The 23,112-nt window shown below is 43.2% G+C and overlaps 1 protein-coding gene across 8 annotated transcripts in view; it reads right to left on the bottom strand.

Annotated features, from left to right (window-relative positions):
• ATPSCKMT (ATP synthase c subunit lysine N-methyltransferase) overlaps nucleotides 1-23,112 on the bottom strand; it is a 311,720-nt gene that overhangs the window by 107,052 nt on the left and 181,556 nt on the right. For all 8 annotated transcript variants that reach the window (XM_089681052.1, XM_089681058.1, XM_089681056.1 and 5 more), the window contains exon 4: nucleotides 10,503-10,640. In XM_089681052.1, coding sequence (XP_089537178.1) covers nucleotides 10,503-10,640 — 138 coding nt within the window. The remainder of the gene's footprint in view (nucleotides 1-10,502; nucleotides 10,641-23,112) is intronic.

Below are 23,112 nucleotides of genomic sequence, written 5' to 3' on the forward strand. Positions count from 1 at the left end.
ATATATGCTATGTTCTTTTTTTTGTATGCAGCCTGTGGGCTGAATGAAAAAAAGAGAAGAAATCTCTGCCAGAAAAAGTGTGTGGTATGCCCACCATTAGAATATACCGCCCTGCATCCACCCACTTCTAATGGTGGGCACACATTAGGTCACACTTTGCCACAAGCGCCAGTTCCAAGATTGAACAAATATTTAATATATAAAAAGATTGAAATAGTGGCACGCTTGAATAAAAATTGTCCAAGTATAAGTGGTACCCCATATGGAAAAAGGATGACACCAAGTCCAAAACTATCTTGCCACTACTCCCCATGTAGTCTGGGCATCCGGGGGGCTCCACGTGACTATCTTTTCCCTCATAAATCCGAAACTTATAAGTTTAGCCTGTTGCCCTCTCACAGGTCTTCTACATCTTGACCCCATATCTGGCACGCTTGCTGGGGAAAAATTGTTTGAATACAAGGCGGCCAGAAAAATTAATCAGGGATTCATCAACACAGATGTTTTGCTGGGGAGTATAGACATCTGCAAATTTTTGGTTAAGGTGATTTACGAGGGGCTGAATTTTGTGGAGCCAGTCAAATTCAGGGTCACTTCAAGGACGACAGAGTGTATTGTTGTTGAAATGCATAAAACACATTATACTCTCATATTTATGCCTGGCCATGGCAGCAGAGAACATGGGCTTATGATGAATCAGGTCTGTGGACCAATAAAACCGGAATTCATTTTTTTTAGTAATGCCCATGTTGAGGGTTAGGCACAAAATAAATGTAAATTCAAAAACCGTAATGAGTTTCCATGCGACTGGTCTGGCAAGGTTTGAATTTGGGTTGGCAGCGATAAATTGGTGTGCATATAAATTGCTTTGACCCACAATCAATGCATACAGATATTCCGTGAAAAACAGCTCAAAAAATCAAGGAGAGGAGTTAAATTTGATATTTCCAACTGAATTCCAGGTTGGGCAGTGAATGGGGGAAGTACGAGTGCTGCAGTATTTGTGGGCTCTCAATTGGGATTTGCAAGCACATCTAGGGGCTCTACAGGCCTGTGTGCGAATTCTTGGTGGTTGCGGGACAATACTTGTGCTTGCCACCACACCAGCTTGTACTGCACTTATGGGACTCAACACGTCACCAAGTCATACTGCAGTGCTGGTATTATTATTATACAGGATTTATATAGCGCCAACAGTTTGCTCAGCGCTACAACATAACGGGAGACAATACAGAAAAATACAGTTCAATACAAGAGGGTTAGGAGGGTCTGATTCTGGAAGCTTACAATCTAAGAGATATGTGAAAGACCAGGATGTACTAGGCCACTAGTAATCACCAGTTCACCAAAAGGTAGCGTGGCACTAGTACTGGCACTCTGGCGCATATGAGAGTCATCAAAACTTACTGCCAACACTGCGGTTTTGTGTGCAATGTATCAAGTGACAGTGACCTACTGACACTGCACTTGCTAGGGGAGTAGGGGCTAAATGCAGGTGCTGGCAGATGTTGGGGCTGATCCCACTAACACTGCATTTTGGGGGACGCTATACTAATGTGAACGCTGGTATAGTGCTGATCTGATCAAAGATATTGATCCGTTCAGACACTATACTAGCAATGGAGGTTTATTGTGCATGAGTGTGTTCCTGGCAATCAAGGGGTTAAATGTGATGACTGGTCTACTGACAGGCAATCTGATGCTATCTGGCTGGGGTGTGAACACAGCGGGAGCTTGAATCACGCATATATATGTGATTTTGTGCACCCATGCTGCCTTGTAGCAGTATTTCTGCTATAGGGCGGTCAGGAAGTGGTCACAGAAGTGGTTTGTGTTACGTCGCTGCGTTACTTTAACTGACAATTGCGCGGTCATGCAACACTGCACCCTAATTAAATTTACGTCCTTTTTTTCCAACAAATTGGGCTTTCTTTTGGTGGTATTTTATCGCTTGTGCATTTTTTATTTTTTGTGCTATAAAAAAAAAAGGCTGACAATTTTGAGAAAAAAAAAAACAATATTTTGGACTTTTTCCTATAAAACATGTCCAGTAAAAAAAATTTATAATTAAATTTCGTCATAAATTTCGGCCAAAATGTATTCTGCAACATGTCTTTGCTAAAAAAAAAAACCCAATACGTGTAAATTAATTGGATAAAATAAACTTATATATAAAAAAATCTATATATAAAATCGAGCGCAGTAAACAGATGTAGATAGGGTAGCTGCTAGCACAAAAAGGCACCTCGGGAACCTCCAGAGTAAATGATATAGAATGAGAGTGCAGCGCAAACCCAAATAGTGATTAAACATATGATAGACCACATATGATTGCGGATCAGTAAAATGTCAGTGTAAGTTCATCAGACGTGCTAATGTGCATACAGTCTCCAATATGTGAGGTACCAAAAGTAGTGACTTCAGAAATGATAAGAGATAGCCAAATAATCCACTAACCAGATAGCGCATATTACAGTGCATGGGACATTTAAGACCTGCCCCTGGTGCTCAGCCACTGTATCACTGGAACAAGGAGGTGTCATCTATAGGGTGACCACTAGATGTCATCTATCCGGATGGAAGCTGAGTCCAGCCACTGTATTAAAGGATCAGGCGGATGTCATCTATAGGGCGACCACTAGATGTCGTTCGTGTCCAGGAGGAGCTGTATCATGGATCCAGGGATGTCACTTGCAGATGTGTTCTTTGCTAGGCTCAGCCCCAGGACCTTCAGGGTTACAGGCTCCCCAGAAATAAAGAGCCCGTGGAAAAAGGCCTCAAATAGTGTGATATCGTTTATTAAAGTTGATAAGCAATCAGAAAAGAACTTACTAACAAAGGTTCAGCTGCTCCTAAACAGCCAGACCAGAGGTACATGTACAAAGGATAAAATAGCTTGGCACTTCCCTAACGCGTATCGTGTAAGTACACATCATCAGAGGGACCGTTTAGGAGCAGCTGAACCTTTGTTAGTAAGTTCTTTTCTGATTGCTTATCAACTTTAATAAACAGTATCACACTATTTGAGGCCTTTTTCCACGGGCTCTTTATTTCTGGGGAGCCTGTAACCCTGAAGGTCCTGGGGCTGAGCCTAGCAAAGAACACATCTGCAAGTGACATCCCTGGATCCATGATACAGCTCCTCCTGGAAACGAATGACATCTAGTGGTCGCCCTATAGATGACATCCGCCTGATCCAATAATACAGTGGCTGGACTCAGCTTCCATCCGGATAGATGACATCTAGTGGTCACCCTATAGATGACACCTCCTTGTTCCAGTGATACAGTGGCTGAGCACCAGGGGCAGGTCCCATGCGCTGTAATATGCGCTATCTGGTTAGTGCATTATTTGGCTATCTCTTATCATTTCTGAAGTCACTACTTTTGGTACCTCACATATTGGAGACTGTATGCACATTAGCACGTCTGATGAACTTACACTGACATTTTACTGATCCGCAATCATATGTGGTCTATCATATGTTTAATCACTATTTGGGTTTGCACTGCACTTTCATTCTATATCGTGTAAATTAATTGGTTTACATGAAAGTTATAATGTTTTAAATTCCGTGCTATAGTGCGAGAGGAGATTACAGCTGCCTCACGTAAATTATCTTCTGATTTGGCGAGAGGCCTAAAGGAGCTGGGCCTTCGCGCCCACCAATTGGAGCAACGTATGGATCTGGCGACTACAGTTTTGGAGGGTCATGAACAGGAAGTGGAGGATCTACATGCTGAGCTGGACACTTTAAAAGATAAGTTGGAGGATGCTGAGAATAGAGCACGCAGGGATAATCTCCTGCCCGCTACCTAGCCTTTATGTGGGTGTTTTACCCACAGTTGATTACTATATTGTTTGAATTGATATCAATGCTTCACAGATATCTTGCTTGTATATCAGATGTCTTCTGGTCTTCTCTTTTCTTTTTCGTCCCTTTCTCCTTGTCATTTGTTATGTGTGTTTTTATAAAAAATTTTTCCAGGGCTCCCGGGGATCGCGGCGGATTTAATCTTCCTTTTTTAGATCACCATGTCGTTGAACTGGTTATCACTGAATGTCCAGGGGATGAACTCTCTGCAGAAACGGGTAAAGATATTTAAGTTTCTCCGGGCTCGCCGAGTTGACATTGCTTGTTTGCAAGAAACTCACTTTTCCACTACCTCTGCCCCAAAATATTTTGATGCACGTTACCCTCAGATATTTCAAGCTACTGGCCCCACTAAACAGAGAGGCGTATTGGTCGCCTTCCATAGTAAAACTCCATTCGTCTGTGTGAGGCGTATTGCTGATCCCAATGGCAGATACCTTCTCCTCCAGGGCACGATCCATGGCATAGATGTTACCATAATGTCCTACTACGCTCCCAACGTTAATCCTGGACCATTTCTGTCGCACCTATGTTCTCTCCTGGCTACACATCAAAGGGGTACGCTTTTGATGGCAGGGGATTCAAACTTAGTGCTAAATCCTGCATTGGATAAATATCCAGTGGAGTGCTCTGGCCCTTCCACATCAGTGAAGTCCTTTGTACGTACGTTAAATTCTCATGATCTGGTAGATTTATGGCGTGAATTTCATCCTCGGGGGAAAGACTACACTCATTATTCACACCCTCATCATTCGCATTCCAGAACTGATCATGCTTTCGTTTCACATAAACACCTCCCTTTAGTTCGCTCTATTTCTATCTTAACGGTCCCATGGTCAGATCACCTATCTTGGTGGTCTGTCGATCTCTCCTATGTAGGCCGGCCTTCTCTTCGTGGATAATGAATGACTCCTTGCTTTCGTTGAAGGAGATCCAGGCGGAACTACATCGTAAGTCTCAGGAATATTTCCAATTGAACTTTGGTTCTGTCTCTTCTTCAGTAACATTGTGGGAAGCGTACAAGGCGGTTCTTAGGGGACATATTATCCAAATAGCTTCAAGGCGAAAGAAGGAAAGACAGCTTAAACAGTGTCAGTTGGAATCGAAGTTAGCTTCTGCGTCGGCCCAATTTAAACAATCACCTTCCCCGTCGAACCGTAGACTGTTAGATCAGGCTCGTTTAGAATTGGATCTTTGCTTAACGGATGAGGCTGAGCGCTCCTTACGATGGACTCGCCAGAAGTGGTATAGCAAAGCAAACAAACCAGACTCTATGTTGGCCCGTAGATTGCGTTCTTTTGCGCAGCATCCCAAACTGATATCTTTACGTACTCGTCACAATACCCTTACGAGCAACCCTGTAGCGGTTTTAGAAAAGTTCCGGCACCGACTAGCTAAACTTTACTCTAATCCCACCCGGGCCGACCCTCAGTCCATTTCTGACTTTTTATCTCGTCTGCCCCTGCCTACTTTAACGTCAGCCCATAAGGATTTGATGGATCGTAATATCCAAGTATCTGAGGTTTTGCAATGCATAGCAGACCTGAAAATGGGCAAACGCCCTGGTCCCGATGGATATACGGCACTATACTATAAGAAATTAGCTGATGTACTCGCTCCTCACCTTGCCGCTATGTTTAACGCGGTGAAGGGAGGTTCGAATTTTTCCCCGGACTCGTTAACTGCTAATGTGGTTATGATCCCTAAACCGGATCGAGATCACTCTTCCTGGGCAAACTATAGGCCTATCTCTCTTATCAATATCGACATGAAGATTCTTACTAAGATCTTGGCTACTCGACTGAATTCCTTCCTTTCTCGCCTAATCAAAAAGGACCAGGTGGGATTTGTTCCACACAGGCAGGCCGGAGATGCTATCAGACGTATTTTACAATTGCAACATTTGGCCCATACTCGTAAATTCGATATGATGCTCTTATCCTTAGACATCAATAAGGCCTTCGACACTATCCTGGCTGTATATCCTATCGGTCCTTCACCGCTTTGGCTTTGGCCCTTCCTTCCTACGATGGATCTCTTCGCTATACACATCCCCTCAAGCGAAGCTTAAATACTATGGATTTGAGTCCTCTACATTCTTGGTTGCCAGAGGCACTAGACAAGGCTGCCCACTTTCCCCTTTACTTTTTATCCTAGCCTTGGAACCATTGGCAGAAGCCATTCGTTTACATCCTGATATTAAGGGGATTGATGTGGCAGGCTCCCAACATAAATTGTCTTTGTTTGCAGATGACATACTATTGTCCATCTCGAACCCGGGGGTTACTTTGCCCAATTTGCTCGCGGTTCTCGATTCCTTTGCAACCCTTTCAGGCTTACATGTCAACCCAGCTAAATCAAGAGCTATGTCAGTTACCCTCCCACCATCACTCTTGACCACTTTGAAGCAAACGTTCCATTTTCAATGGCTTTCGGCCTTACCATATCTAGGAATTAAGCTTACCCCGACATATGACGGACTGTGTCAGGCTAACTTTCCCACTGTCTTTCACGAGTTGATAGAGCTATTGTCCTCTTGGTCTCATTTTCCGCTTTCATGGTTCGGCAGAATTAACGCAATCCGCATGACCTATCTTCCTAAACTACTATATCTATTTTGTGTCTTGCCAGTTCCAGTACCTTCGCATATATTGCGTATCCATCAGCGAAAACTTCTGTCCTTTATTTGGAGCTCTTCTCGACCCAGAATTAGCAAACATATCTTATTCGCACGACGGAGTATGGGCGGGTTATCTGTTCCAAATCTCCATTCTTACTATTTGGCAGCTAACATTGCCCCCTTAGCTCATGTTCATGCATCTCACCACTTTCCCCTGTGGGCTGTTGTAGATATGATGGACTCTCACCCGATACCGCTCTCCTCCTTGCCATGGCTTCCTATCTCTCAACGTCCATCTACCCTTAGTCCAACGCTGATGCTTTCGCTACATCTCTGGGATTCTATCAAATATTCCGCTGGCCTTATCTTTCCTCGTCTGCCGCTGTTACGTCTATTGCATAACCCATTATTCCCTCCGGGTAGGGATAATCCTAGACAGTTTGCCTGGTGGCAGACGCATGGTTTTTATGATGTTCACTCACTCCTATCTCCCACTAGAATAATTACCTTTGACGCTCTGCGTTCTTCTTATAACATCCCTCTCCGAGAACATTTTGGTTATCTTCAACTTCGTCACTTTATTAATACACTAATACGCACGCATCCGGGACCTTATCGTCTGTCCCCCTTTGAAAGCCAGTGCAGACATAGACCTCATGCCCCGGGTTTGATTTCCTTGATTTATTCTTCCATTATATCTTATAGAACCCCTCCAGTTTGCTCCTATCATCAGCATTGGCAGTCTGAATTAGGGGGGACCTTGGATCAACAGGACTTGCAGAACATGACCCAAGCACTATCTAAATGTTCTAGGAATGTCATTATTCTTGAGAATGCCTACAAAATTCTATACCGATGGTATTATACGCCTGCTCGTCTAGCTAGTTTTATCCCTACATATTCCCCGGTCTGTTTTCGGGGATGCCAACAAATGGGTACTATGGCTCATATCTGGTGGACTTGCGCTAAAGTAAGCAGATTATGGATCAGAGTGTATGCCCTCCTCCGCACTATCCTTCACGCAGACATTAAGCGTAACCCGTATGAAGCGCTTCTATTTAAACCGCTGGAGGGCCTCCTCCGTTCTGAATGGCAGCTGGCATCATTTTTATTTATGGCAACTAAATTGACAATTGCGAGAGCTTGGAAAACTCCTCTCCTTAGTTTTGAGGCTGTCAAAAACCGAATGAACTTCATAATGGTTAATGAAAAACTGACGGCCATATTGTTGGATACCCATACAAACTTTCTGCAAATATGGCGTCCCTGGCTGGATATATCTCAACCTTCGAGATTTGACCAGTCCCTTCTGTCGATATAAGGATGGATTTCGCTGTGATCGCCTCGGAGCCCCCCCCCCCCCTTTTTTTCTTTTTTTTTTTGGTGTTGTTGTCCGTGTCTCTCTACTGTTTGTCTTTTCCTAACCTCCTGTCAAATCTGTCCTCAAAGATATTTTTCGGATAGTGCTTGCGCTACATCTGCAATACTACCAATGCAATCTGGATTTCTTTGTAAACTCTAGGTTTTGAACATGTATCATTTTTTGGAGAAGGCCTCTTCCCGTGCCTCTCCCGTTCTCTATAATGTTGATGTAGCAAAACTCCCCTTTAGAGTGTATATTATCATTGACCCACAAAGGTTTGTTAATCGTTCTCTCCCAACCCCTTCCCCCATCTTTTCCTACAGGGCACCTATGTAAACTTTTCGGCTTAAGCCTTTTCCAGTGTATGCCTTGAATTAGCTTCCCCTCACCTACTATAATTTCTAATTGTTGGTCATTGAATCTATGTCTCGAATGTTTGTTTATCTTTGCTTAATATTCAATAAAGCTCTTTGTAAAAGAAAGTTATAATGTTTACAAATGGTGGTATAGATACTGGATTTTTAATTTTTTTTCATACTAATAATGGCGGCGATCAGCGACTTATGGCGGGACTGCGGTGGACATTCTGACACTGGGGGGAACTGACTTGGGGTCACTGACATCCCCAGTGACAAAAAAACAGTGATCAGTGCAAAAAAAAAAAAAACAATGACACTGTACTAATGGCGCTGAGGAGGAAGGAGTTACTTTTTTTAAGCAAACAAAGGGTTAACTGTGTGAGGGGAGTGTTTTGCTAGTGGGCGGGGGGGGGTGTACTTCATTGTTACAGACTGTTCCAGAAAGCTAATCTCTGTGCTCTGGAACAGTGAGCTGGGAACTGTAAGGGAGCAGAGCTGCATTGAAAACAATGCAGCTGTGCTCTGTATCACTGTTTGCCGGCAATCGTCGGGAACCAGCGGGTAATGACCGGCCGGGACTCGGTGATTGACACCCGCAGCCACGATCGGTGGCGCGGGTAGGGCAGTCGCACGCCCCCTACCTGATATGCAAAATGACGTTTTAAAACGTGATTCTGCACAGCGGTGCCGCCCTGTCGCAGAATATATACTGTGGCTGGTAGGCAAGTGGTTAAACAACCACCATCTGTCAGCACCTGTGGTGGTGAGCTCTTAATCCACAGCTTGGGGTTCCCCAGGGCGCGGAGTCTAAGCCCCAGCCTGCTTGTTCACCAGAGTCCCTGATGGTGGGGATGGACTTGGAGCAGGCTGGAACCAGGTCCCGGCCCCCAGGTACACCCAGCTGTGGTAGAAGAGACTTCTAGCAGGAGCAGGGTGCAATGGGAGTAGACTAGGAGATCCAGAAGACAAGCCAAAGTCGGGACAGGCAGAAGACAAGCAAGGTCGGTACACAGGTGGACGATGTAGGAGAGAAGTCAGGGACAAAGCCGGGGAGGTACACAGAAACACTAGACCGGATACTTGGAAGAACACTGGGGAGCACAGACAACAAACGTTGCTCAGGCAATGTGGGACAGACTGAGCATGTCTTAAATAGACAGGTAGACAAGGAGGCGGGCCAGGAAGTGATGAAAGGGAAGAACAGAAAACCCAGGGCAGACGACGCCCATAGGTGAGCAGAGAGAGACACACATGTGAAGGAAACACAAACACCAAGGAGCTAAGACAAAGCAACAGGAGGCTGCAGGCTAACTTGTGACACCAACACATATTATAAATCGTTATTACTATGATGCTTTAACCCCTACTCATTCACTGATACCCCTACTCATTCACAAAAATCAAAAAGTGTAGTGTAAAAAAAGACAGGACACGGTCTTTGCAAGTCCTTTATTAAAAGAAGAAACTAAAAGAATGTCCCCCACAGTAGATCCAACATCAATCACGATGCCTGCCGTCACCACTGCTGCAGCCGCCGCCCCAAAAAGAGAATTAAAAAAAAAAAGGCTCTGCTTTCAACGATGGCTTCCAGCCTTCTGCCTGCTCCAGTGGTTTGACAGCCCTTAAATATGTAAGGGGCAGGGCCACCTGAGGACATCACGCATGTGACCCCACCCAGTGTGACCCCCTTTCCTGACCTGCCGGGCTGCATGCTCGGATAAGGGTCTGGTATGGATTTTGGGGGGGACCCCAACGACATTTTTTTTTTTAAATTTTGTCGTGGGAGTGCCTCTCAAAATCCATACCAGACCCGAAGGGCTTGGTATGGATGGGAGGGGGGACCCTACACCGTTTTTTTAATTGCCGGCAATTCTTTTACATTCAGCTGCCCATGGGGAAGCCCGCTGACAGCTGAAACATTAACACATGGTTGTCACTACTAAAACACTGCATGACTTTATAAAATAACTCATGCAGTATTTTAGTAGCGTTTACTTTTTTATGATCTCCGGAACGGATTAATTGGTTTTCAATGCATTCCCATGGGAAACAGCATTTCGGTTTACGAATTTTTCGCTATACGAAAAGTCCTGCAGAACGAATTAAATTTGTAAACCGAGGTATTACTGTATACACAAACCTTCTTACTCATGGAGGTCAGTGAATATAGAGAAATGAAAAAGTGATAAGAAACAAATCCAGAAATTAGTCTTAAATGGTATACTGGCTGAAATAAAAAATACAACTTAATTATGTTGTTAAAATACAGTAGCATGTCCTGCTTACCTTCCATAAATCTGTTATGTGAAATTTGGCATTATGCTTCACACCTTCTCTCCATGCTCTGTACCGGGAATACCACACTAACCATGGGTTTAATTCATAACCTTCAGCTTGAAAACCTTTTTTGGCAGCAGCAATTACCTTTTAAATTGAAAAATATGTGCAATGTCATGGAGGATAGATTAAAAAAAAAAACATACAATAGATTTCCTAAATCCCTTCTGAAGCTAAACAAAATATTAAGCAAAGTATATTTACAGTAAAATAGATTTTAGGGTTTTAAAAAATCCTAGAAATTTTTTTTAAGGCAAATCTCACCAGCACATCAAAAGCTCAAAGCAGTCATTTTGTTCACAGTGTGTGATGTTTAGAAGTGTGTGTGAAGACTAATGCAGGCCATAGATGGGTCGAAAATCGGCCGATTTTTCAGCCGAAAATAAAATGGGCCGATTTTCGGATCGTTAGTGGGCTATTTGTTCGGCCGTTTTTCGGTATTTTGGCCGTTTTTTTTAATCGGGAAAGTTGGAAAAAAATCGGCCGATTTTGCCGATCGGCCGATTTTCGCGGCAATAATGGGCTAATCGGCCGATTTTTTACCGATAAAAAAATCTGCGCATGAGCAGTGACCTGCAAGAGGAAGACAAAAAGAAGAAAAAGAAGAAGAGGATGAAGATGATGATGAAGAAGAGGATGATGATGAAGAAGTCGAAGAAGAAGAGGATGATGATGAAGAAGAAGAAGAGGATGATGATGATGAAGAAGTAGAAGAAGAAGAAGAGGATGATGATGATGAAGAAGTAGAAGACGAAGAAGAGGATGATGATGAAGAAGTAGAAGAAGAAGAGGATGATGATGAAGAAGTAGAAGAAGATGAAGAAGAGGATGATGACGAAGTAGAAGAAGAAGAGGATGATGATGATGAAGAAGAAGAAGAAGAAGAAGAGGATGATGATGATGATGAAAAAGAAGAAGAGGAGGATGATTATGAAGAAGTAGAAGAAGAAGAAGAGGATGATGATGAAGAAGTAGAAGATGAAGAAGAGAATGATGATGAATTAGAAGAAGAGGATGATGATGACGAAGAAGAAGAAGAAGAGGATGATGATGAAGAAAAAGATGATAATGAAGAAAAAGAAGAAGAAGAGGATGATGATGATGAAGAAGTAGAAGAAGAGGATGATGATGATGAAGAAGTAGAAGAAGATAAAGAAGAGGATGCTGATGAAGAAGTAGAAGAAGAGGATGATGATGACGAAGAAGAAGAAGAAGAGGATGATGATGATGAAAAAGAAGAAGAGGATGATGATGAAGAAGTAGAAGAAGAAGAAGAAGATGATGATGATGACGAAGAAGAAGATGATGATGAAGAAAAAGAAGAGGATGATGATGATGAAGAAGAAGTAGAAGAAGAAGAGGATGATGATTATAAAGAAGTAGAAGAAGAAGAGGATGATGATGATGATGAAGAAGAAGAGGATGATGATGAAGAAAAAGAAGAAGAGGATGATGATGATGAAGAAGTAGAAGAAGATGAAGAAGAGGATGATGATGAAGAAGTAGTAGAAGAAGAGGATGATGATGACGAAGAAGAAGAGGATGATGATGAAGAAAAAGAAGAAGAGGATGATGATGATGAAGAAGTAGAAGAAGAAGATGATGATGAAGAAGTAGAAGATGAAGAAGAGGTTGATGAAGAAGTAGAAGATGAAGAAGAGGTTGATGAAGAAGTAGAAGATGAAGAAGAGGATGATGATGAAGTAGTAGAAGAAGAGGATGATGATGACGAAGAAGAAGAGGATGATGATGAAGAAGAGAAAGAAGAAGAGGATGATGATGATGAAGAAGAAGAAAAAGAGGAGGATGATGATGAAGAAGAAGTAGAAGAAGAAGAAGAGGATGATGAAGAAGAAGAGGATGATGATGATGAAGAAGTAGAAGAAGAAGAGGATGATGATGAAGAAGAAGAAGAAGAGGAGGATGATGAAGAAGGAGAAGAAGAAGGATGAAAAATAAGAGGAATTCCAGTCCGGCAAAAAGTGTCCCTGCAGAGAGCTCTGCTATTTCTTTGACAGTTCCTTGACATTTACAGAGGTTGCAACAATGTATCTATTTGTTTCCGAATAAAAACATCTGTATCCTAAATGGATACAAATAGATACATTGTTGCAACCTCTGTAAATGTCAAGGAACTGTCAAAGAACTGTCAAAGAAATAGCAGAGCTCTCTGCAGGGACACTTTTTGCCGGCTGTAGACGGGATGAAAATCGGCCGATTTTTTTTTACCATTGGTGGTAACGTCGGCCGCTTGAACGATCGATTTTTCGTTTTTTAAAAGAAAAATCGTCCGTTTTTCTCCCCGTCTATGGCCTGCATAAGGTGTCTGCTTAGTAATCACCGCTCTTGAGTTCACCGTCATTCACAGTTCCTGTTTATAAAGCAGTGTAGATCGTTTCCCCTAATGAGTATTGAAGCATTCTACAAATGCTTGGAACACTGGAGAACGGGTGTAATCTTGCGAAATATAGCAAGATTTCAATAACCGCAATCTAAAAGTGAAAGTAAAACACAAAGCACCTCATACTGCACTGCATAATATTAATAAAATTATAAGGTTAAAGTCCCCCTGCCCAATAAACATACACCCTATAAATGTAAAACATTATTTTGATTAATATGTACACATCAGACATGAGCCTGTTCATGTGAATGTATAGTAAAATGTTGCACCTGCATCTGTCATGCAGCTATACACAATTCCTATAATTAAAGAAATATATGATATCAGTACAGAATCATTTTAATAAAGTATAGCAGTAAAAATAGTGAATAAAAAATGTAAATAAAAATCTTTTAACCACCTCAATACTGGGCACTTTCACCCCCAGGTCAGTTTTCAGTGCTGTCGCACTTTGAATGATAATTACTCATGCAACACTGTACCCATATGAAATTTTTATAATTTTTTTGACATAGCTTTATTTTGGTTGTATTTAATCACCACTTGTTTTTTTATATTTTTGTGCTATAAACAAAAAAAGACCGAACATTTTGAAAAAAAATAGGCGCATTTTTCTTAGTTTCTTTTATAAAATTTTGCAAATAAGAAATTTTCCCTTATTAATTTTGACCAAAATTTATACCGATACTTTTCTTTGGTAAAAATAACTCAAGTCAGTTCATATTATTTTGTCTGTGTGAAAGTTATAGAGTCTACTGTGATGGATTTGGTAAAATGCCTATTCTGTTTTCTGTTTAAAATAAACATTTTAAACATATTTACTTTTATACTTTTTTATATTTCTAAATATATGTGTTGTGCGTATATATATATATATATATATATATATATACAGTCATGGCCGAAATTGTTGGCACCCTTGATATTTTTCCTGAAAATCATGTATTTCTCACGAAACGTATTGCATTAACACATGTTTTGCTATACACATGTTTATTCCCTTTGTGTGTATTGGGACAAAACAAAAAAAGGGAGGAAAGAAAGCAAATTCGACATAATGTCACACAAACCTCCAAAAATGGGCTGGACAAAAGTATTGGCACCCTTTCACAACTGCGGATAAATAAGAATGTTACAAGCATGTGATGCTCCTGTAAACTCACCTGGGGCAAGTAACAGGTGTGGGCAATATAGAAATCACACCTGAAAGCAGATAAAAAGGAGAGACGTTCACTTAACCTTTGCATTGTGTGTCTGTCTGTGCCACACTAAGCATGGACAACAGAAAGAGGAGACGAGAACTGTCTGAGGACCTGAGAACCAAAATTGTGGCAAAATATCAACAATCTCAAGGTTACAAGTCCATCTCCAGAGAACTAGATTTGCCTTTGTCCACAGTGCGCAACATTATCAAGAAGTTTGCAACCCATGGCACCTTAGCTAATCTCCCTGGTCGTGGACGGATGAGGAAAATTGATGAAAGATTGCAACGCAGAATAGTCCGGATGGTGGATAAGCAGCCCCAAACATGTTCCAAAGACATTCAAGCTGTCCTGCAGGCTCAGGGAGCATCAGTGTCAGCGCGAACTATCCGTCGACATTTAAATGAAATGAAACGCTATGGCAGGAGACCCAGGAGGACCCCACTGCTGACACAGAGACATAAAAAAGCAAGACTACAGTTTGCCAAAATGTACTTGAGTAAGCCAAAAGCCTTCTGGGAAAACGTCTTGTGGACAGATGAGACCAAGATAGAGCTTTTCGGTAAAGCACATCATTCTACTGTTTACCGAAAACGGAATGAGGCCTACAAAGAACAAAACACAGTACCTACGGTAAAATATGGTGGAGGTTCAATGATGTTTTGGGGTTGTTTTGCTGCCTCTGGCACTGGGTGCCTTGACTGTGTGCAAGGCATCATGAAATCTGAGGATTACCAAAGGATTTTGGGTCGCACTGTAGGGCCCAGTGTCAGAAAGCTGGGTTTGCGTCCAAGATCCTGGGTCTTCCAGCAGGACAATGACCCCAAACATACGTCAAAAAGCACTCAGAAATGGATGGCAAAGAAGCGCTGGAGAGTTCTGAAGTGGCCAGCAATGAGCCCAGATCTAAATCCCATTGAACACCTGTGGAGAGATCTTAAAATTGCTGTTGGGAAAAGGTGTCCTTCCAATAAGAGAGACCTGGAGCTGTTTGCAAAGGAAGAGTGGTCCAAAATTCCGGGTGAGAGGTGTCAGAAGCTTATTGATGGTTATAGGAAGCGACTGATTTCAGTTATGTTTTCCAAAGGGTGTGCAACCAAATATTAAGTTAAGGGTGCCAATACTTTTGTCCAGCCCATTTTTGGGGTTTTGTGTGACATTATGTCATATTTGCTTTTCTGCCTCTGTTTTATATTTGTTCCAATACATACAAAGGGAATAAACATGTGTATAGCAAAACATGTGTTAATGCAATACCTTTTTTGTGTGAAATACTTGATTTTCAGGAAAAATATCAAGGGTGCCAACAATTTCGGCCATGACTGTATATATATATATATATTTTGTCTGCTGGGCTTTGCAGTCCTCCTTAACTTGTTTTGCTCAGAGCGATGCTCTCAACCCCTCCCTTCGCACTGAGAGGATTTTACTTTGGGAATGTGAGGGGGGGTGAAAAGATAACGGGACGAGAAGCATCAAGTTTCTACATTTCTCCTATATTTCAACCAAGCAAAATGTGCCTTTTAGAATGTGACTGTATATACGTAATAGTGACGTATACTCTATTGTTCTCTATGTATAAAAGGTTAAGCACCGCCCTGCAATAAACAGAGATGAGATGATGTGAAAGTGGTTGTACTGGACAGTTGTCCGTGTAATTATTTTCCGGCGTGCACGCAATCCATATCTCAAAATTAGGAACAGCAGCAGAAATCCTACCCTGAGCCCAATTGTGGTTCTCACAACCTTTTTAGCTGGCGCCCAACGTGGGGCTTGAGGTTGTGACCGATGGAAGTTCGCACGTGAGACTGAGCGGCTGGCCAGGACAGACCAAAAGGGATTTGCGCACCCCTGAGAGTACGGTAGGTACTTTTTATACTTACCACAGTACGATTTGTTTCTGTCCAGCCTTGGCGCCAGTTTTGTCGGCTTCCAGAGGTCATCAAGAGCGGCAGGTAATTTTTATTTCTCGCCTGGGGCTGTTTAACAAACCTGCCACTGGATTTCTGCTGACTGTGTATTTGTTCAGTGTCTGTCGTTCTGTGTGACTGTGATAACTCAGTAGACTGAAAGCTAAGTTGCAATGAGTGTCCTGACCAGGTGAGCTGTTGGCCCCTGGAAGACAGAATCTTGCAACAAGCGTCTACGGATGGTGACTCGGGGTTGACAGTGTGGGAGACCCCTGAGGGTTTAGCTCAGCTGCTGAGGCTTCACGGAGCGAGGGGCGGCAGGTGTAATGTCCTATTTTGAGTGTATTTGTGGATTACTGTTTGTTCTGAGATAAGACAGAAAGCAGCGGAATAGGGATATTAATTTAATAGTTGCCCGCGTTAGCTGAGACTACGGTGAAAGAACAGACAGAGGGAGAAGAGCTTGGATACCAGTCGAGTGACCCAGAGAGAGGGGGGGAAGATGGGTCAGAAGATAGCCAAGCCACAGCAAGGATTGTTGGCATGTGATATAGTGAAGAGGAGAGAAGGAAGTGAAGCAGTTAAAAAGTTATCTAAAGTAGCGAAAGTTTGTAAGCTGAAGGTCAGCGTTGCCTGAGGACTGGCGTAAATTATTGCAGGAACAGAGAGGAATGTTATGTGATAAAGGTTTGCTGAAAGTGACAGAAGTTTGGTACAGAACTGGAAAAGTGTTGCATAAAGAAGGATAGTTGGAAGAAATTCAAGAAAATGGCAATTGTATAATGTATGTGTATCACAAAATTGTAAATGGAAGTGTGCTAAAACCACCGCCCTATGATGATAGAATTCAGAATAAAGGAGGCCAGGAACAGCCCTGCCCTTCATCTAACGCCCACTTTATGCCCACCACCCCAGCCCTGCCCAGTACACTTCCTGCTAGCAGCCATCTTGCTACACCTGTGTTGTCACTTCCTGCCCTGCCCAGTACACTTCCTGCTAGCAGCCATCTTGCTACATCTGTATTGTCATTTCCTGTCAAGCCCAGTGCACTTCCGCCTGGCAGCCATCTTGGTACACCCGGAAGGCCTAAATAAGGAATATACCCAGTTCTCCCTGTACTAAACCAGGATGGTTCCTATCACACTCCCGTTTTTCCCAATATGGAAGCGTCACCTTCACAAGCCGGATACATGAATGACAATGCATCTGAATGGAGTGATCAACAGTTGCAAGCAACAAGGGCGCCAATAGATTTGATTCCCAAACCCACGCACAGTGGAGTACAACCTAAACAGGAACAGTACACAAGACAGCCCCGACATTCAAGATTACCGGAAGGGGCAACGGTAATGTATGTCGCTTTTACCCCATCACAAGCAGCGGCCTTAGTGACGAGTCTGCCTGACCCAGAGAAACAGCCAATATCCTTTTATCGCAGGGTAGTGCAGATACAAGAAACTTACTCAGCTGCTTGGAAAGACCTGCTCAGTCTATGCTAAATTAAAGCAGGACATGTTTTCGGGCCAGTTATGCAGGCGGCCTTCAATGATGCCTGCCTGACAAGTGTTATTTCCTATTTTTCAGACGTGGAGTTCTGTGCCAGCTCCACGACTAAACAAAGGAGAAATTGGCGGATCAGACTACCACGATTCAAGACATCACCCAAGATAAAGGGGAGTCTGTGGAGACTCATGCCAGACTCATACAGGTCTTTGATGATCTGGGCTTCTCTCAATATGAAAAGGCACACACACACATGCTCTCAACTGCTTTTGTCTCAGGGCTCAAAGAGGATATTAGGAAAGGTCTGATGGTGGCCCGCCCTGAATACCGCTCTATGAAGATGTCTGACTTACTGTTGGTGGCCAGAGGCATAGAAAACCAAAAAGGAAAAAAAAAGAAAAAAACAGCGCCCCTTATGGTGGTCAATGACGAAGATCCCACCTACACTCGTCCACCACCATTGCCAAATATCAGGGAAAGGATCACCTGTTATAACTGTGGGAAACGGGGACACTTTAGAAGAGAATGCAGAGCCCCAAGATATCCCAGATAAGACAAGGACCCCCGGTAAGGGCAACGCGAACATCAACCACCACGCCCCAACTCTCGTTAGGAAATGGGCAAACCCGTGTCACCCCTTATGGCAGTATTCTCGAACAAGACTGGGGGACCGTGTAGCTGTAATCCATGATGTTCTCCAACCTAAAGCACCTGAACAACTGCATGCCTTTCTTGGACTCATATCCTACTGCAGGGCATGGATCCCTGATGCATCGGTCCGTATGCAACCACTTTATGATGCTCCCAAGTCTGTGCCATTTACTTTGTCAAGCGAGGCCCTGGACAATTTTATTCTGCTGAAGCAAGCAATATCCACCGCTCCTGCCTTGGGACTTCCAGATTATGAGAAATCTTTCAAACTGTTTGTATCAGAAAAGCAAGGTCACGCCACGGGGGTCCTAGCTCAAGTACATGGAGGGCAAACCAGACCCATTGGGTACTATTCTAGCCATTTGGACCCCGTAGCTAGGGGTGGTCCTTCATGTTTAAGAGCCGTCTTCGCTGCTCAAGCACTGTTGGACAAAACTTCAGACCTCGTTTTAGCACACCCCCTACTTCTTCTGGCACCGCATGACATTGCCGCCATCCTGAATCAGGTACAACCCCGACACCTGTCCACGGCCAGACATCTACGGTTGCAAATCTCCCTCCTCATTCCTGACAATGTGACCCTCCAAAGGTGTCTCACCCTCAACCCAGCCACCCTTCTGCCATTTTTCGAGGGGGGAGAAGAAGGTGAAGGTGAAGAAGGAGACCCCTGCACTACTCCACATGACTGCCTTGAAATGATGTGCATGGAAACCACACATCTCCCTACAGTGAGTGAAATTCCTCTGGAAAACCCTGATTACACACTTTTTGTGGATGGCTCCAGATATGCAGATGAAGGAGGCAAGTACCACACAGGTTATGCTGTGACCTCGGAATTTGAAATTCTACAAGCAGGAGCATTATCACCAACTTTATCTGCCCAGGAAGCAGAGCTTCAAGCCCTCACTACAGCGTGTAAGATGGCGGAAGGTAAAAGAGCCAATATTTACACAGACTCAAGGTACGCCTTTGGAGTAGCTTATGACTTCGGTATCATCTGGAAAGCCAGAGGCTGGAACACCGGTAAAACACAGCCCAGCCATCAAGGATTTAATAGATGCACTGCTCCTGCCTGACCAAGCGGCTGTCTTGAAGGTTAAAGCACATGGTAAACTGAATTCTCAAGAGGCCAGAGGGAACCACTTGGTGGATATAGCTGCTAAAGAAGCAGCGAAAAACCAATGAAAAACGTCTGTGGTGGCTGAAGAGGAGAGTAAGACCTCACTACAGATACTTTTGGCAGTGCATGTGCCATCTGACAAGCAATACCTGATTTCTATGCAAATGGCTGCTTATACAGAAGAAAGGCTGGAATGGATTGATAAAGGAGCAGACTACGATGGAGAATTGTATTCGATAAAAGGAAAAACTTGTTTACCAAAACATATGTATCCAGCAGTTGTCCAATGGGCGCATGGACATGCACATCTCTCTAAGAACTTATTGAACTCACTGATCAGCAAGTATTACTGGGCTCCAGGGATAACCACCTTAACCAGAAATTACTGCGCCTCGTGTGTAGTATGTGCAAAATGCAACCCGGGGAGGACGGAAAAGACACTGCAGAAACATCTGGCAAAACCCCTCTATCCATTCCAGAGGATACAGATTGATCATATACAGTCAGGTCCATAAATATTGGGACATCGACACAATTCTAACATTTTTGGCTCTATACACCACCACAATGGATTTGAAATGAAAGGAACAAGATGTGCTTTAACTGCAGACTGTCAGCTTTAATTTGAGGGTATTTACATCCAAATCAGGTGAACGGTGTAGGAATTACAACAGTTTGCATATGTGCCTCCCACTTGTTAAGGGACCAAAAGTAATGGGACAACTGGCTTCTCAGCTGTTCCATGGCCAGGTGTGTGTTATTCCCTCATTATCCCAATTACAATGAGCAGATAAAAGGTTCAGAGTTCATTTCAAGTGTGCTATTTGCATTTGGAATCTGTTGCTGTCAACTCTCAAGATGAGATCCAAAGAGCTGTCACTATCAGTGAAGCAAGCCATCATTAGGCTGAAAAAACAAAACAAACCCATCAGAGAGATAGCAAAAACATTAGGCGTGGCCAAAACAACTGTTTGGAACAATCTTAAAAAGAAGGAACGCACCGGTCAGCAACACCAAAAGATCCAGAATACCATGGAAAACAACTGTGGTGGATGACCGAAGAATTCTTTCCCTGGTGAAGAAAACACCCTTCACAACAGTTGGCCAGATCAAGAACACTCTCCAGGAGGTAGGTGTATGTGTGTCAAAGTCAACAATCAAGAGAAGACTTCACCAGAGTGAATACAGAGGGTTCACCACAAGATGGAAACCATTGGTGAGCCTCAAAAACAGGAAGGCCAGATTAGAGTTTGCCAAACGACATCTAAAAAAGCCTTCACAGTTCTGGAACAACATCCTATGGACAGATGAAACCGAGATCAACTTGTACCAGAGTGATGGGAAGAGAAGAGTATGGAGAAGGAAAGGAACTGCTCATGATCCTAAGCATACCACCTCATCAGTGAAGCATGGTGGTGGTAGTGTCATGGCGTGGGCATGTATGGCTGCCAATGGAACTGCTTCTCTTGTATTTATTGATGATGTGACTGCTGACAAAAGCAGCAGGATGAATTCTGAAGTGTTTCAGGCAATATTATCTGCTCATATTCAGCCAAATGCTTCAGAACTCATTGGACGCTTCACAGTGCAGATGGACAATGACCCAAAGCATACTGCAAAAGCAACCAAAGAGTTTTTTAAGGGAAAGAAGTGGAATGTTATGCAATGGCCAAGTCAATCACCTGACCTGAATCCGATTGAGCATGCATTTCACTTGCTGAAGACAAAACTGAAGGGAAAATGCCCCAAGAACAAGCAGGAACTGAAGACAGTTGCAGTAGAGGCCTGGCAGAGCGTCACCAGGGATGAAACCCAGCGTCTGGTGATGTCTATGCATTCCAGACTTCAGGCTGTAATTGACTGCAAACGATTTGCAACCAAGTATTAAAAAGTGAAAGTTTGATTTATGATTATTATTTTGTCCCTTTACTTTTGGTCCCTTAACAAGTGGGAGGCACATATGCAAACTGTTTTAATTCCTACACCGTTCACCTGATTTGGATGTAAATACCCTCAAATTAAAGCCGACAGTCTGCAGTTAAAGCACATCTTGTTCATTTCATTTCAAATCCATTGTGGTGGTATATAGAGCCAAAAATGTTAGAATTGTGTCGATGTCCCAATATTTATGGACCTGACTGTACAAATGCCAAAAAGTGTCCGATATGAATATGCTCTAGTGGTGGTGGACATGTTCTCTGGTTGGCCGGAAGCCTATGCTGTTACAAACATGACAGCCAAGACCACGGCTAAGAAATTACTGAGTGAGGTAGTCTGTAGATTTGGGGTCCCAGAGGTGATAGAGAGTGATTAGGGTCCAGCCTTCACAGCAACCCTTACGAAAGAGATTTGGACAGCACTGGGGGTCGAATTGGCCCTACACACCCCCTATCACCCTCAAAGCAGTGGGAAGGTAGAAAGGATGAATGGGACTCTAAAAAAACAGGATGCTAAAGATGGCCCAAGAGACTAACATGAGTTGGCCAGACAGTTTGCCTATTGCTCTGTTTAGTGTCAGACACCCCCCCCCGGGGGAAACATGCCCTGTCCCCTTAAGAAATTTTGTTTAGCTCAGCCCCCCAGACTTGGCTGTTACTTTCTGCAACAGTTGCAATTACAATCTGATGTGTTAACTGATTATGTGACTGCATTATCACGTGAATTAACCCATATCTATGTCCAAGTGTTTTCTCCATTCCAGATTCTGATTCAGATACAGAAATTCACAGCCTATTACCCGGAGATTGGGTATTAGTAAAGACATTTATGAGGAAACATTCCCTTGAGCCAAGATATGATGGTCCATTCCAAGTTCTGCTGACCACAGCCCCTTCTGTCAAGGTGGCCGGGAAGAACACTTGGATACACGCCTCCCAATGCAAGAATGTCCCAACCCCTGAGGGAAAGGCGTCATCTACACCATGACAACTATGTTGTATATCCTTTTTCTGACAGAGGCTCAACAGGTGGATATCACCGAAATAGGTGACACCACTATATTTTGGTACAACTCATCCAACACTCATGTAGCTATTTTCACCTTTGATTTCTGTAGTATAGATCCCATGTGGTGCTATGACCATAATCTATATGATCTTGACACAACGAGCATGTTTCGATAGTAGTGACCAGGTATACATATGTGTCATAGATGAATACTGGGGACCAAAAGATTAGAACCAGATTGGAAGGGATTTGGACTGGTGAGTATGCTCTTGCAAGGCCATTATGCCTCTCCACATCCTAGCAGAAAATACCGATGACCCAATGCCTGGCCGTAGGAGGAAGCAAACAGCTCCTTCTGGCAGTTTTGACCCACATGTGTATAGATGCTATTGGAGTCCCAAGGGGGGTGCCTAATGAATTTAAAGCCAGAGACCAAGTAAAGCAGGCTTTGAATCCCTGATTCCCATGATAACTGTTAATAAAAATGTAGATTAGATAAATTACATATACTACAACCAACAAAGGTTTGTGAATTACACCAGAGATGCCCTCCAAGGAATTGTTGACCAGTTAGCCCCTACATCCTACATGACATTCCAGAATAGGATGGCTCTGGACATGATTTTAGCGGAAGAAGGAGGTGTCTGTAAAATGATAGAAGGAACCGGAACATGTTGTACATATATTCCTGACAATACTGGCCCAAATGGTAAGGTTACTCTGGCTATAAAGAAATTAGAAGATCTGTCAGTGGAGCTGAAGAAGAACTCAGGTATCACAGACCCGTGGGATCAATATTTTAGCTGGATGAGTGGGTGGCAAA

Source organism: Staurois parvus, unplaced genomic scaffold (assembly GCF_062004578.1).
Source record: "Staurois parvus isolate SC_StPar_1 unplaced genomic scaffold, SC_StPar_1.0 ptg000257l, whole genome shotgun sequence".
NCBI classification, from domain to species: Eukaryota; Metazoa; Chordata; class Amphibia; order Anura; family Ranidae; genus Staurois; species Staurois parvus.